General features: G+C 40.5%; 1 protein-coding gene across 2 annotated transcripts in view; it reads left to right on the top strand.

Moving 5' to 3' along the window:
- The window catches only part of LOC135038101 (forkhead box protein O6-like), a 118,313-nt gene extending 102,800 nt beyond the window's left edge, over positions 1-15,513 (top strand). For both annotated transcript variants that reach the window (XM_063954619.1, XM_063954618.1), the window contains exon 3: positions 8,401-15,513. In XM_063954619.1, coding sequence (XP_063810689.1) covers positions 8,401-9,768 — 1,368 coding nt within the window. In that variant the 3' untranslated portion in view covers positions 9,769-15,513. The remainder of the gene's footprint in view (positions 1-8,400) is intronic.
- Positions 15,514-17,503: the final 1,990 nt, after the last annotated feature.

Genomic DNA, 17,503 nt, shown 5'->3' with positions numbered 1-17,503 from the left:
CCTGTGTCATGACGTCTCTCTCATAGTGCTGAGGAGCTGACACCGGAAGGATCACAGTGGTCGGATGCGGGAGCGGGGCTTGGTGAGTATGGTGTGTTTTTTTCCCTTTCATATGTGTGAATGCTTTAGCGGTGCTTCTACTAGGGGTGCACTACAAGGGGGCTAACTACAGGATGTAAAACTACTGGGGGCAAGCTACTGGGGTTAAACTACTGGGGGCAAGCTACTGGGGGCAAACTACAAGGGGCGAAACTACAGGGGGCATTACTACAGGGGCATTACTACTGGGGGCAAAGTACAAGGGAGCAAACTACAGGGGGGCTAAACTACTAGGGGCATAACTACAGGGGCTAAACTACTGGGGGCATTACTACTTGGTGGCTAAACTACTGAGGGCTAAACTACAAGGGGGCAAACTACAGGGGGGAATTTCTACTGGGGCTAAACTACAAGGGGGCAAACTACTAGGGGCTAAACTACTGGAGGCATTACTAATGGGGGCTAACTACTGGGGCAAACTACATGGTGCTAAACTACTGGGGGCATTACTACTGAGGGGCTAAACTACTGGGGGCATAACTGCAGGGGCTAAACTAAAGGGGGCATTACCACTGCGGGTTAAACTACAGGGGGGCTAAACTACATGGGACAATCTACATTAGGGCTAAACTACTGGGGGCATTACCACTGGGAGGTTAAACTAAGGGGGGGGGGTAAACTACTGGGGTCATAACTGCAGGGGCATTACCACTGGGGGCTAAACTACTGGGGGCATAACTACAGGGGACATAAGGGGCACTACTACTGCAGGCATTGCATAAGGGGCACCACTACTATGGGCTCTATATAAGGGGCACTATCACTGTGGGCACTACCAGTACAGTGGACATTGCATAAGGAGCACTACTACTGTGGGCATTGTATAAGGGGTGCTACTGCTGTGGGCATTATGTGTATTAAGGGGTGCTACTACTGTGGGCATTATTACTATTGTGTGACCACGCCCCTTTCTTTTTGAGACCACGCCCCTTTTGGGGGCACGCAATACCTTTATTATGTGGGCGCCGTGGGGAGGGGGGGTGAGTTCCACCACCTCTCTTGGACCACTTTCAGCACTGCTTATATACACAATAATGTCATTACGTAATTGTTTTAATAGCAAAATAAATTAATTTGCTCTTTTGTTTGATAATTTAATGAAAGAACTCAACAATCCAAGCACACATAATATTCCTTACTTAGAACAAAGCAATACATTTTTTTTTTTAAAACCCACAAAGTCATACAGCATATGCACAATTAGCTTCAGACATGAATTCACAATCAGCCAACCAGAAGTGACTATCTAGTGCAGGCAATCATTATCATCATGTCATCACAACAGTCTCAGGCACCAGCAGCTACTACCAAGAATATATGCGACTCTACCTCAGTGCCATCATGACATCACAAAGAGGGGGGCCAGGCCACCACTGGAATCAGGAAGTTGAAGTGTCTGCACTTTCCTAGGACACACAGTCAGCACTCCCACGGATCTGCAGGGTAACGTTCCAGACATTTTATGAGTCCAATGCAGGTTCCAGCGATGATACGGCTCCCACAGCTTTGAGCGGTGGCATGCTCACACACACCTGATTATTGCCCTGCTGTGCGGATTGGATTTGTTGGCAATTATGCTAACATGCTCTTAATGTATTTACGCTAGACCACAGAAACATAGAATTTGACGGCAGATAAGAACCACTTGGCCCATCTAGTCTGCCCATTTTTCTATCCTTAAGGTAATCTCAACCCTTTTTGAACCTTAGTTCTTTGTAAGGATATTAATATGTATATCACAAGCATGCTTAAATTGCTCGACAGTCTTTTAGTCTTTACCACCTCTGATGGGAGGCTATTCCACTTATCCTCTTCACTTCCCTTCCCCATCCTGCTTCCAGTAACATGTGTCAGATGCAAGCAAGTATACATAAGTGTAACTTGATTTGTCGACATGCACAGTATAAATTTGTGGATTTTATACTATGCAAATGCACTTATGTCCAACTCAGGCTCAGAAATAAAGAGCCACTCTTATTGTTGATGGATGTAATTGTGATAGTTTTTGCTAACCTTTGCTTTTGTTTGCTAATTCTAAGTATATTTGCATATTACCCATGTGCACAGGCCACAAAGCTAAGACCTCTAAAAATGATTAGCTCCTCATGGGGTCATTATCCTAAAGAAGAGATGTATGTGACTCCTTTATTTTAAAATATCTAATTCTACAGTACCCTCACTTCCTCACCATTCTACAGTTAGGGTCAGTGGCGTATTAACAACATTAGGGTGGTTATTGCAGTCGCCCATGGGCTCTCACACATAGCTACATCATCAGCATGGGAACACAGCAGAATATATGAACTGGAGGCGCTACAGTGTGTTTAACACATTCATATTGCGGGAGGTTTACACATTTTAATTACATGGCTGGCATATTATGTGGAAGATTGTATTGGTAAGGTCCCCTATGAATTAGTTGTCAAGGGGCCCAGTGCCGGATTACCCACTAGGCACGTCAGGCACATGCCTATGGGTGGCACAGCAGGACTCTTCCCTCCATGATGTTGGCTCTCTGCACGTGGAACTCACACCCTGCAAAGCCAGCCAGCAGGTAAGATCCAGCTGGGGGTCACACCGGACAGTCCCTGATTCGTTAGATCGCCCCCAATGCGGAGCCCCCGACCTCCCTCAACCCTCTCTCCTGTCGCAGCACTCCCGACCCACCCCTACTCACCCTCTCATCGTGTCACCTCCGATACTTACATCGCAGAACTCCCGAATGCCCCTACCATCAAGGCACCTCCCCATTTTGGCACCTCCAATTGTCTCAGCCCATCTAAGAACCCCTAACCGCCCCCACCTCTCCCTCCCCCTCTTTTTCAACACTGCATTTTGTTTTGCTCTTCTAGGTATCTTAAATGAACACATATATATATAATTTTATATTACTTAATCCTGTAACTTAGTTTCTGGCCACACATTATATTGTATACTATTTATTTTTTAAGGGGGGGAAGGGGGGCGGCCACTAATGATGTGCCTAGGGGAGGCCAGACCCCTAAATCCGCCATTGGAGGGGCCCCCACAAACCTTAATCCTGCCTAGTCAGATCCTGCTTTGTTGGCCATCTATAAAATAATAAATTGGGCTCATTTTATTCACAAACATTATGTAGAGTGTAAGCATGCGAACAGGGGCTTCCTACCTCTATGGCTGTTTGATAGTACCCAGTTTTGTTTTATCATTGGTGTTTCCAATTGTAAAAGGAATTTGCTGCAAGGCATCCCTGAGTGTGGAGTGTGGAGACCAATGCAAAGTAATGTGATCCATGGAAGAAGGGGAGGGAGTAGTCATTATTTTTTTCACACGCTGACAGACAAAATAGCAGAGTTTAATCCTATATAGATTTATGCGCAAATGGATGATTTTTTTTAACTGGACGTGCACATGTCCAGCGATGGTGTTGTGGCTCTGGTTGCAGTGCCCTGAACGCCGCAGCCTTATTGACAGGCCGTGGCCATTTGGGGATGGGCAAGTGCTGCGATGGGGAGCTTTAACAAAACAGGGACATTTCAGCTGCATTTTGTAGGCATGACAAGACCTGCGTCTTTATCTTCTAACGCAGATTTACTGGCCTCTGCAGTTCTAGCAGTGATTAAGAGTAACCTGTACACACCTGAACGATGGGTAATCGGGCCAATGGTTAGACTGCATTCCCTTCGGCCAAGACCATGCCTGATTGCCCGTACACACCAGCCCGATGTAATGAAGGACGGAACGATATAGACAAATTGTTGTTCCAATACGGCAGATCGGTCCAATATCTTTCTGGTGTGTATATGTACCCACCCTTAGGGTCACTGAGATAGCGGAAGCATTAGTGGATCACTGAAGTCAGCAGTGGATGCCTCCTGCAACTTTTGCATAATATTACACAGCTGCTGCGTATAAAGACACATTGGCTGTGTGATTATCATCGACCTCTGAATTAGGACCTGTGTTAGCTGGTACTCTGTATTTTGTTTCACCCAAATTCACAGCAAAAAGCATACATTTTAATAAGTTGCTGCTTGATTTGGTGGCATTTAAACTACGTGATAAAGGTGTGTAGCTATTTTATCAAAAGTGATAAATGTTTGCAACTGTTTTATCAATCTATATACAAAAAGTAAATTTAACCTTAAACATTTGTGTTGTGAACATTTCCTATACATGCTAAAATGGTAACCTATTGATGTGTTTGACCTGATAATTCTAATTACAGTCATTCATTTTAGCTTCTGGTTTGGTATTAATTACGTTTTTTAAATTGTAAATGTTAATATCTACCGCTGTCATTAGCAAGTGTGACTGCAGTATGTATACAATTTTTCATATTCTAACTGTTCCATCTCGCCAACTAAACTCTTCTGATGTCATTTACTTACCCTACAATTTTAGAATGTCATTAATTTTTATTTTTTGGAATTGTTGTAACTATCTATTCTAAGGGGCAGATCCAATGAAGCATGAAGCTCTGATAGAGCCTCATGTGAATTGATCTGTGCTCTAACTGGCAATTACGGTAAAGCCCTGCTTCACTTATTTGTGCTCACTTCCAGTCAGGTTACAGAAATCAGTGAAAAAACCCTATTTTAAGTCAAACTGACTGCGACTATGCTGATTGTATAGCTATCGGTAATTAAGATGCATAAGCACCTAAACACGTTGTGAATAACTTTATAGTTTAACATTAAAATAAATTAGATATATGATATTGTGACAGTTATCTTTCTTTACTGAATACCTTAGTTGGATTGTGTGTACTGTATTTTAGCAATTAGATTTTATACACAATGTAATATCACAAACATTCTAACTATTTTACTATATGCATTTCACACTTTCACTAAAATATTCTTGGCAAATTAGCTTTCGGTATTTCATCTATCAGTCCAGAGACAAACGCAGGATTCCTAGATGGGGTTTTCCAAATGCAGTCCACAATCTTCCGCTCTGCAGAACATTGGAGCAAGCGTACAAGTCTGATGGATGCATAGAAGAACCTAGTACAGACCCTGCGCACACACACACACACACACACACACACACACACACACACACACACACACACACACACACACACACACATATATATACACATTGATCTTTTTAGACACTGGATAGTATATGGAATACAGTATTAATACTAATTAACACTATAGATGATCTACAGCACAGGCTGTATAAAACACATTTAACTAATATAAAATACAAGCACAGTAAGTGGTCAGGAACCGGTTAAACATCCCATAATAAATTAATTAATACACAAACACATACACAAACATAATAGAACCAGTAGGAGGCAGAACTGCACTTTCACACATTCTCCCACCTCATGATAAGGCTCCTGTCTCTTCTTCCTGGCACCTACTCTCTGGTCCAGTGCGCTGATTGAGTGCTCAGAACCACACACACAGCAAACTTTGTAGAAGATGCTGCTTCCACTGAGCATGAGCTCTGTCTCTTAAACTGCATGTTGTGCCGGCAGCTCTAGTAATCGTATCATATACTATTGCTATTGTGGTCATAATTTGAGCAGCTGCAACTTGAACCTCCTCCCCTGCCTTTGCCTATGCAGTATTGTACATTATAAGCATGCAATACAATTTTTTTTTTGCACAACAGACATATAGAAAGCATGTACCTATTATCTAGAATGCATCAGTCTTAGAACAGTTTTTTTTAAATCACCATGCCTAATATATACATTGCCCCTGGCAATTTCCTCCTCATTAAATTGTTTTGCAGTACTCTTTATAATGATTATAAGAAGAATAACTTGGTGATCATGTCTGTCTGTTTCCCAAAGCAGAACATTAGACTGTAACTGCCATTTATCTAGCACAGTCTTTGAAATCACAATTAGAAGGTAATTTGGTGCTTTGGGAAACTTCTCCACTTTATCTCTCTCCAAGGCTCCTTACATCCCACTCTCAGCCTGATAATGTTGTCAGTTACAAATCCCTCAATTAATATCATGAGCTCCCTTTTCCTGCTATGTCTATTTCAGGTCTGAGTTTGAGATGGTATAATGCAGTGGGTACTGGGGAGGCATAGGGGAACTTGCAAGTGTGCCTCGGGTTGGTGATCCAAGACCAAATCAAATTATTTATGGTCAGTGTATTAGGAAAAACTAGTACTGGCTGCTGCCAGTCATAACTAGGGTGGGCAATCCCGGGATCGGGATCTGCGGGATTTAGGCCCAAAAACATCTGGGATTCAATCCCGGGATTGAGAGATCAGCGTTGAGCGTCCTCAGGACGCTCAGACGCTGCCCAGTTACCTCCTCCCGGCTCCCCCTGCGCACGCCGCAGTGTGACCTCTAACTCTGAGGTCACGCTGCATAGTCACTCACCAGGCCATAACCCGCCGCCAAGCCTGGAAAGCCATCCATTGTCCGCCACGAAGGTGGATAAAGTTTTTGCCACCCACCCCAGCAGTTAGGTGTGTTATGTGTGCGGGCGGGGCAGGTGGGGAGAGGCGGCCAGGGCGGGGATGGGCGGATTTAAAGTAAAAAAGCCAATCCCGGAAATCCCGGGATTGACCATTTTTCAATCCCGATACCCGGGACTGGCCACCCTAGTCATAACATATGTCGGCAAGCAGAAGCACAACCCTGTCCCTCATAACTGACTCTAAGGATGCAAAAAACACAATTTACTTCATTAAATATTTTTTTTTCTGAATTTCTCAGAAATGTTTGACCTAGGAGTACCATGATAAAAATTCTGCTACTCTAGGGCGCTGTGATTCAAGAAAGTTTGGAACCACTGCTATAATGTGTCTGTAAAATAATTAATTTCAAGTTTTTTCACAACAATGAAAAATAACACACAGGAGATAAAAATGTGCCTTTTTTTAAATGTGGACAAAAGTCAAAGTTTTACTTCTCTGAAACATCACCAGATGGTAATTTGTTTAGTGACTTCTTGACCACTTGCCTGGCATGGTTGCATCAGATGTGACCAGTCAGAAATGCCCACTGGGTGGCTGTGGGAAGTGTTTTTTAATAAAATATTTAAATATATCATTAAAAATATTTTTTAAACTTTATTAAATAAGAAAAAAAGTTCTGAGCGTTTTTTGTCTGAAAAAATTGTCAGTAAAGTGGTTAAATGTGTCTGTTGATATTAGTTCTGAGTATAAAGTATGTGTCTGACTCTTCAGTCTTTGTTCGGAAATATTAAAATTAAAAATGTACATAGACTACATCATCATATAATATGAAAGAAACCATAAAAAAATGATTTATAAAGCTACAGACTTTACCTAGTGCAGCATGCCTGATACAGCAGAGTACTGCAAACACATCACGCATAGTATAAGGAAAACATAGGCGTCAAGTTAAACGTGGATAAAATGCTAAATTAGGCTCATTCTAAGAAGAATACTAATTGGAGTGACTTTTGATTTGACCACTGGTCATAATATTCCAGTGCAGTCAGGTCAGCGTATGTTTGCATACCTGTTATAGAAAGGCTAGTATAGTATGTACTGATGACATTCCTGAAGGAAACAGGCTATTGGTCTGGTCTTGCCAGATCTAAGGATTCTTTCTATAAATCAGTACCTGCAGGAAGTAATGGCCACTGATAGTGGCCAATGCATGAGCTATGACCTGATAGCCAACATGTACAATTTATGTGTTTAAGGCATACTTGTATTGACTTTATATACATTTAGACTTACATATGGATGTGGTCAAAATAAATTGTTTCAGGGTGAAAATGACAAAGACACCATCATTTCAGAATGTGTTAATTAATTTGTGTTATTGAATGAAATATATCATACAATCATGATTAAATGTCATGTAGCCCTGATTATGCAATATCAGTATATTGATTAGTTGATGTAGGCCCACAGTATCTACCCTACCCCCAGTATGCCTCCCATACTAGTCTGAACATAATTGGAAAAATGTATGAAACAATATAAAACTGTGGTTGTACCCACCAGCAACCAATAATATTCTAGATAAAATGTTGAATGCAGATTAGAAGTAAGGACAAGCAAAGTGAAACGCCTCAGTTTTTCTGTGCACTAGTTAAAGTTTCCTGAATATGTGTTCATGGAGCCTTTGAAATAAGTTATGTGACAGGCTTCACCAGACAATGAGTTACCTACTTATAAAGTTGCATGGATTTTTTTAATGTTATGTTGCATGGTTATGAGTAGAATTTTTCTCTTTATGACGGCCTCACTGTCATTATTTTCACTCCACTTAGAGCTGAGTGAGAGATAAATTACTGTATGTGGTTTCATTTTGTAGATTTGTATTACATCTAAAAACTTTTTTCTTTATACTTTCAGAATTCCATCAGACATAACCTTTCCTTACATACACGCTTTATCCGTGTTCAGAATGAGGGAACAGGCAAGAGTTCTTGGTGGATGTTAAACCCAGAAGGTGGAAAGACAGGGAAGACACCAAGGAGGAGAGCTGCATCTATGGACAGCACAAGTGGAAAATTTCTAAGAATAAAAGGCAAAGCTGGGAAGAAGAAGCAGCAGGTGCAGGCTGCACCAGAGCCAACCGGAGAAGGCAGTCCTTCTTCACAGCAAGCAAAGTGGTCTGAAAGTCCATCTTCCCACAACAGTGATGACTTTGAGGTGTGGGCTGAATTCCATAACAGAGCCAACCCTGTGGCAGGGAACTTGAGTGGAAGACTGTCACCCATCTTGGGTAATGATGAACCAGATGAACTGGAGGATGATGAAGTAACACCCTCTTCACCTCTCATGTACCCAAGCCCATCTAGCGCCCTGTCTCCCAGTGCCCGCTGTTCAGTTGAAATGCCACGACTTGCAGAAATGAGTGGTAACATAGGTCTGAGTGAGGGGCTTTCAGACCATTTGTTAGATGAACTACAGGATGGTTATAATGTGAACTCTGCTGCTGCCCTCCGTCAACGCAGTCCTGGGTTTTCCTTCACCTCTAAGTGTCCAACTGCAAACAACACCTCTAATGCTTTTTGTGGCACCATTTACAGTCAGCCGGCAATGGGGATGATGAGACGGTTGCCAATGCAGACAATCCAAGAGAACAAACAAGCTGCCTTCTCTCCTAGCAGTACCTACAGGAATTCATCCCTCCAGGACCTCCTCACTGCCATGTCCTATGGACATAAAGAAGGCATTATGCAGAGTGATCCAGGTTTAGCTACTATTTTGGGGCCACAGCGTAGCCACAGGCAAAACATGAACATGATTAACAGTTGTGACTCAGTACAGGTGCCCTACTCTGCCTCCCTAATAAAGAGCCACAATTTGTACCACCCATCCACTCTTAACCACCACTGCTCTGTTAACAACAGTGCCTTAGTTAGTGTAAGTGGACTGGGGAATTCTGAATCATGTGGCTTGTCATCAGTTCCACATCACTCTTACTTCAGTAGTCAAGGTGGGCATGGAAGTCTACTTGAAGGGCCATATCAAGGGGCATATCACCACCATCATCATCATCACCCTCAAATGTACAATCAAGACAGATTTCCTACGGACTTAGACTTAGACATGTTCAATGGTACTCTAGAATGTGATGTGGAATCTATCATTCTCAATGACTTCATGGACAGTGATGAGATGGACTTTAATTTTGACTCTGCCCTGCCACCACAAGGAGGCTTCAGCATGGCTGCTACAGCACAGCCAGCAAATCAAAGCTGGGTACAAGGTTAAATTGTAACTAAGGCCTGTTTGTAATGTTAGGTTAGAGGCATTTCCTTCACGGCAATCAGACAGACCTTTATCTGACATAAATAGATATTTGATTGATATACAATATTGGTTTGGTTGAACCTTTCTGCTATGGAATGGTAAAGTAATAAAAGGTTAGGTTGTTATAATTGTCTCCTGTGAAGTACAATTATGGTCTAAATATTACATATTATAACACTTAGAAAGTTTACACCCCATTCACTTCTTAATAAGATTTTCAAAATCAATCTCCCACAAAAACAAAAGTGTATGATTGAGTATGAGGTTAGCTCCCACTGTAACCATTCTCACAAATGGGTTATACATTGTAAAATTAGGGAACAATCTCCGCTATTGTACACTATGTTGAGTGTTCATTATGGTGTCTTTATTTCAAATAGAGAACAGCAGAGGTTAGATTCATTTATATCACCAGTTAGTAGCACAACAATGTTATCTTGACACTATTGACTATTGATACATTTTCTGGATTCCGTATATGTTTTTGTAAACAATCATGTGTTCTAAACTACATATTCCATAGAATATTGTGCTTACATTCCTGTCTGATGTTGTTCCAACAATTCTAAATATAGGAATATGTCTCACAAAACGGAATGCTCAACATCATCAGTGAGATGTGTTTGAACATATGGATACACAGCTATTCACTGAAATAATTAAGGGTTAGAGTAAAGCGCACCTTTGTCTGAGAACAAGTTTACCTAAAACTGAGACAGCTGTTTAGTTTAAAGACAGGCTAAAATGAAGGAACTAGAGTAATAGATTTCTTATTTCTAACTGCATATTTCATACATCTCTTGGCATGGTCCATCCACTACTCTCTAGAAGAGCATTCCTTCCTGGCCCTTCCTGTTACATACTCTAGGAGCATTACATTTGGGGTTAGATGAAGATGAAGTTTTTTTTTTTTTTTAATAAATGAACACCTTGTACTTAAAAAACATAAAAAGAAAATTAACTTTAATGATAGGCCCACAGTTCTATGATATTATTCTTTCCAGTCTATGTAATTTAATCAATATTATTCTGAAAGTTGGTCAGAGAAATACAACATGGCTAATGAATCTTTGGTTGTTATTCTTTCCACAAAACACTTTTGTGGCAAACAAATAATGCGTTTCTGTAGATAGACATGTAATTTGGTAGAAAAGGGTCAATAAGACAAATGTCATGGTAGTAAGAACAGATATGTGTGGCTAACTAAAGCAACCAATCAGAAATTAACTTTTAGCAGAGTGGCTACCTGATTGGTTGGTTTGGGTCCCATTATATTTATGCTTTTTGTACCAAACATATCTATGTGTTCTTTTTTATATTCAGACTTAGCCAACATCTATAGTAATTCTATTCAACCGAAAAAAAAGTGTCTTTGAAAGGAAACCAGTTGAACTTCTTAGCAAAGTTGATTGGCACTGAAGTGCTAGTTTAAAATATTTTGCTATTTATTGGCAATTTTTTTTCTATATATGAACAAAAAGGGGAAGGGATTTCTTGAAATGCACTTTGTTCTTCCACAGAGCACACATTGTTTAAAAGGGACCTCCCACATTTGAAATTGCAGTATAGGGCTTTTTTATTGACTGGAAGCTGCATATTGTTTTTTTTTGTAATAGAACTACAGCAATTACAATTGGTATATTTGAGAGCTGTAACGTAAAGTAGAGCTTCGAATTATCAGATTGTGAGAGTCATTTTGTATCTATGCTGAAGTCTACCAAAAATATCTCACAAGAAGATATAGTATCTCAACACTATGGGGCTGACACATTAACTGATGGTTGTAGAAATGAGACACAATCTTGGGGTTACATTCACTATATCTTGGCCAAAATATACTGTACTAGGCTCAGATTTCTGGTCCTGGCGTTATTTCAGTGATATAGCCGATAGATTAAAAGAGGCAAATCGTTTTTAGGCAAAAACACCTTGTTTTTTTCTTTAAAACTAATTGTCACTTTAAGGGGTATATTCAATTAGGGACGGATCCATTCCGACATGCATTTGTCGGAATGGATCCGACAACCCCTATTCAATCCCATCTCAATTCGAATTGAGATGAGACCTGTGAGCGGAGGAGAGGGAGGAGACCAGCGGGGACAGTCGCAGGCAGACAGAGGAAAGCAGCGCTACAGCAGCGCTGCAGAAGGAAGTCTCACAGCCGCCAGACCTCACGGCAGTGTCCACCCGGGTACAGCAAGCGTGACCTCACTTGCTGGAGCCGGGTGGACGCTTCTGTGATCGGCTGTGACACATCCTCCTGCAGCTCTGTGCTGTAGCGCTGGTCTCCCCTGTATGCCTGCGGCTCTCCCCCCTCTCCTCCTGTAAGGTCCCTCATCTCAGTCCGACACTTTTTTATGTCGGGTTGAGATTGTCGGAAACGGGGCCAAATCCTGTCGAATTTGGCCCCGTTTCCCTCAAAAGTACGTGAATCGGCAGCTATACCACCGATTCACATACTATTCGACAAGTCGAATTCCCCGACTTGTCGAATAAAAACAGCTGTGATTGAATAGGTCGAATCACGATTCGACCTTAAAAAGTCGAAAACTTTTCGACAGACGGCAGCTTTCGACCCTAATTGAATATACCCCTAAATCTAGTGGCTACTTTACATCACTGCAATCGCAGCAGGAGGTGCAAATCAAAGTTTTTTTACATTTGGGCCCTTCTGTTCCTGTACCATGACAGATTTGGAATACAGTATGTATGTATCTGTAATGCTGCCTTTAATTTGCACACCTAGCACCTTCAGTTCCATAAAATAAACAGCAACTTTTACGATAGCTTAAAATTTAAATTACCCATTAAGCCAACATTATTGGATAAATGTACCTATTTACTTATGCAGCCAAATTAAATGATACATTACCTGCTAATTCCTAAAGTGGAGTTTAACTTCATATTTGTTGTCTTTACTTATCTGAAGTTAGACACTCTGGTGAAATATGTATTCTATACATACATATAAATATATACTCTAAATCACAACGTTAATAAATGTAATATTTAGATTAATGAAAACAAAGTAAAAATAACCCTACTATACTGTCCCTTTAGAATGTTATATTTATTTATTAATGTAATCTATTAACTATCAATTGAGCATTGCAAACATGCAGATATCTTACAATTAAATTATATATATATCTGTAGATTAACAGGGATGTAATCATGTTACTGGCGGTCGGGATCCCGCCAGTCAGTATACCGACCCCGGAATCCTGACCACTGGAAATCTCGACAGTTGGCATGCTGCCTAACAGGGACTATTCCTACTCTTGGGTGTCCATGTGTCCGCAAGGGACTTTATTTTGCTCGCCCCCCCCCCCCCCCCCCCATGCTGACTATCCCCCTATCCCGACCGCCGGTCACCCGATCCCAACCTGTTTAAAACAACTATTAATTTCCAGAGCACCAGTAGAATGGATAACAATAAAGCAACAATCTCCTGGCATGTGGAAAACTGCCGCAACCAGCTATTATATTCATTTGGCCCCTCCCTCTTAGCAGGCTGGTCTAAAAAAAGGAATTTATCCTGGATTCAAATAAGCATTTCCATCTGCCAATAAACATTATATGGGAAGCACTCATTCACCAATTTTTACTTAACTTGTCCCATTTGTATTGTTCTCTTGTGAAAAATCATATTTCACAGATCTATTCTGCAAGAGACTTTCCTAATGAATCGGTTTATTATGCATGGGATGTGACCTAGAAGAAGCAAATAATTAATTTACAGAGCTGACAATCAGATAGGTCATATTTTATTGCATTAGAGACCTTCTTGCTGAACTAGGATAGCATTCCAGCATATTCCCAATTACCCTTACTAATACATTGTGAAATAATTATTGATAACATATCTGGTAATATTGTTCTAGTAGTGTTCAGCAGCCACTGCCATTTCACCTACAATCCATACAGCTGCTGTAATGTCCAGTTTTAAACTGATTTTGAATTTTAAAATGAGCATTTAAAGATGAACAACAAACAGGGTCTCGGGAAACATGATTTGCAAAACTCTTATTACAAAGGCCCCTCTGCTCTCTGGAATCATAGTCGTGTGTCAGTGCTGTCCAAACATTTATGAAGAGGGTCGTATACATATTAAAATGTTGCTCACAAGACAAATGTTAATTACAAAAATGTCATCAAGTAGAATCTATGGAAGAAGTCAGGGAGGGTGAGGGCTACCTAAAAATAAAATAAAATACCCCTAGAAAGCTACATACAGCCCATATGATTCTAACAAGAAAACCCGAATATATTTTTTGCAAATTGCCAATCTACTCCGATAAACAGATTAAAGTACAGAAATGAGGGAATTTAATAATGTATTTTGTGATAGGTTTCCCCTCTTTTTTTTTTTTTTTTTTTAGCAAACCCAATATACTGTACTGTATGTACTATTGTGTCACTTCTTATATTTTGTATGTGTATACTTGTAGACTGGCGATTGGATTGTCATGACTTTTTTCCCCTCCATCCTTAATGTCCTTAATGTGCGCTCTGATTGGCATTTAGAAGTGTAACAATGGTATGTGTCCCAAATCTGAAATCATGGAGCCATTTTTTTACCTGTTTGAAAAATATCCATGTTATTCCCATGGGAGAGAATAACGTCTATAGTATGTTAAATGAATACAATTTAAGGATATTCAACTTTTCAGTTTAAACTGGAGATGTATTAAGCCTTTGAGAGAGCTATAATAGAGAACCAATCAGCTTCTGTCATTCATCTATAACAATCTATGAAATGTCAGTTAGAAGCTCATTGGTTGATACAGTATGTACAATCTCTCCATTTTATCTCTCTCAAAGGTTTGCTACTGTACATCTTCCCCTTAGAAAAAAAACCTAATCTATACTACCTACACCTGGTTTTAAGCAATGTGATTCTAATCCTGAAGGGTCTGAGGCTTACTGATTTCCTGTATAATGTGGCTGTTTACATGTTTCTTTGTTTTATTTAATTTCATGAACAGAATTTAATATATACAGAACCGTGTACATAGAGAAAATATATTAGGAATATTTTTTATTTTATTTTATGTGTCCTGTTGTTTTTTTATGGACTCAGAACATTTTAATCTCAGTTTGTATGGACTGTTATTTTTTTATGGCCTCTGTAATAATAATGGAGGTCTTGCCATTATGATAATGGTAGAGTGGTATCATTCAACATGGTGTAGGCAGGAAAATAATGCAAGAAGGGCATAAGCTTGAAATGTAATTTTTGTAATGCCTTCCACTGTGGAAGTAAACTGGTGGAGGGTAGGTTCTAAGGATTGTGGCTATTAGGGAAGGGAGGAACCTACAAGGCTAACTCCGATAGTGCCTTATTGCACCTGGAAATGCCATGTAGTATCTCACAGTTATAAAAATGTCTTCTGTAAATGGACACACCTCCCTGTTTGATTATACTGAATATCTAGACTCTGTTCATGAACAACTGCTGCTCTGTATAATGGTTATGAGTATCCAGATATCAGTTCACTATGCAGTGTACTGATGCTCAGTATCACTATACATCGGTTTACTTTGCCCATGTGGTTCCCCCCTTGTCCACCTCACTGCAGTGTAAAGCGATTGTAATGTTTTTGGGTGTGTTGTTGTAGTGTGTGAATCTTCAGATGTAACATAAACCTGTGTATACTGACTGTACAGAATATTTTCAGGAATAAAATTGTTTTAAATATTGTATGTCCTTTTATAATCTTGTTTTCAATATTTATCAGTCTTGACTTTTATAGCTCTTTTGAATCACTGATTATGAAATTTTTCACCAAACATAGCCACATGTATATATGTACACCACCACCCATAGCTATAAGTAAGCTTGCCATAATATCTCTTTAATCCAATACACCTAAAAGATACATTAGTGGAGCTAATTATTTCATTTGTGATTCTGTGAGGAGAACTGGAAAACATGAACTGTTTGGCGACTGAGTTTGAGAACCTATGATTTAAGGCTGTGTTGCCCAACCTTGGTCAAGAAGGCACACTAACAGTCCAGGTTGAGTGATATCCATGTTTGAGCAAAGATGTTTAAATCAAAGTAACTGTGGTCACCTGTCACCTGTGCTCAAGTATTGCTATCCTTACAACCTGGCTTGTTAAGTGTGTTGGGAATCCCTGGATTAAGGGAATGAGAATGACTCTGTAAATGCACTCATAATAATCTATCTCATTCAAATAATCCCATACTGCAAAATGAAATATGGTATCAGCACACCCATACCTTACCAGAAGCTGCGAGGGGACACGGTGCACTAATTGGGCTTCCCGGTCACTGTACGGAGAAAACGACACAAACCCCCCCCCCCATGAAAAACTCATGTCGACTTTTTGACATATCGACTTAGAACATGTCGACCTAGAAAGCCTGTCGACCTTCAAACCCTGTCGACCTAGTGACTGTTGACCTATAGTGGTCGACCTAAACATTGTCGACCTAGACACTGTCGATCTAATGATCCACACCCCATTTATGCACCTAATCCACAAGGAATGCCCTATTCATTCAACTATTCACATTAGCTGTTACAACCTTTAACACCCTTTTAGCAATGGGGGTCATTCCGAGTTGATCTCTCGCTGTGAAAAAAATGGCATTTATGCGCATGCGTATGGGCTGCAATGCGCACGCGTGACGTACGGGTACAAAGGCCGTTGTGGATGTGCACAGGTTGTAGTGAAGTTTTCAGTCGCACTGACGGCTGCAAGAAGATTGATAGGAAGAGGCCGTTACTGGGTGTCAACTGACCGTTTTCAGGGAGTGTTTGCAAAAATGCAGGCACGTCTGAAAAAAATGCAGGCGTGGCTGGGTATTCGCTGGGCGTGTGTATGACGTCAAATCCGGACACGAATAGGCTGAAGTGATCGCAAGCGCTGAGTAGGTTCAGAGCTACTCTGAAACTGCACAAACTGTTTTTGCAGAGCTCGGCTGCACAAGCATTCGCACTTCTAAGCTAAAATACACTCCCCAGTGGGCAGCAGCATAGCGTTTGCACGGCTGCTAAAACTAGCTAGTGAGCGATCAACTTGGAACGACCCCCAATGTGACTCATCATAAAACTAGGCACATTTGCACACACAAAAGCCTGCAATGTCACAAAAGAGTATTTGTGCTGCGGTTTTGCACTTTTGCAGTGCATAAATTACCTTTATAGTTTTTTTCTCATTTTTCTCCCTTATGATATAAGTCCTTTTCTAAACTATTGCATGTGTGTGTATAAGGAATGCAACCCAGAATTTTTCTGTTTATTGTTCTGTTTTAAGCTGCAGTGCTGGCAACTGCATGCAAGGACAACTCACGCCCTTCACAGGTAATTTAATTGACCCCTTAGTGTTAATATCAGTATGTGAATTATAGTAAGCCATTACTTTCTGCTGCTCTAGAAGTGTTTATGAAGTGCATCAGAAACCAGGTTTCTGTGCCACCACTGCAGCTCTCATCCCTATTCAATAATAATTCAATAATGGATATTTAATATATTAAATAATAAAAATTAAATAACAAGAGAGCATGGTGTCAATTTTCGTAGACGATACCAAATTGTGTAAGGTTATAAATACGTAGGGGGATGCTGAGTCTCTTCAGAACGACTTAACTAAACTGGAAGCATGAGCGGCAAAATGGAGAATGAGATTCAACACAGACAAGTGTAAGGTAATGCACTGTGGGGGC

This window comes from Pseudophryne corroboree, chromosome 2 (assembly GCF_028390025.1).
Source record: "Pseudophryne corroboree isolate aPseCor3 chromosome 2, aPseCor3.hap2, whole genome shotgun sequence".
NCBI classification, from domain to species: domain Eukaryota; kingdom Metazoa; phylum Chordata; class Amphibia; order Anura; family Myobatrachidae; genus Pseudophryne; species Pseudophryne corroboree.
The sequence above is the reverse complement of the archived record's forward strand: the minus strand, read 5'-3'. Positions and strand labels throughout refer to the sequence as shown.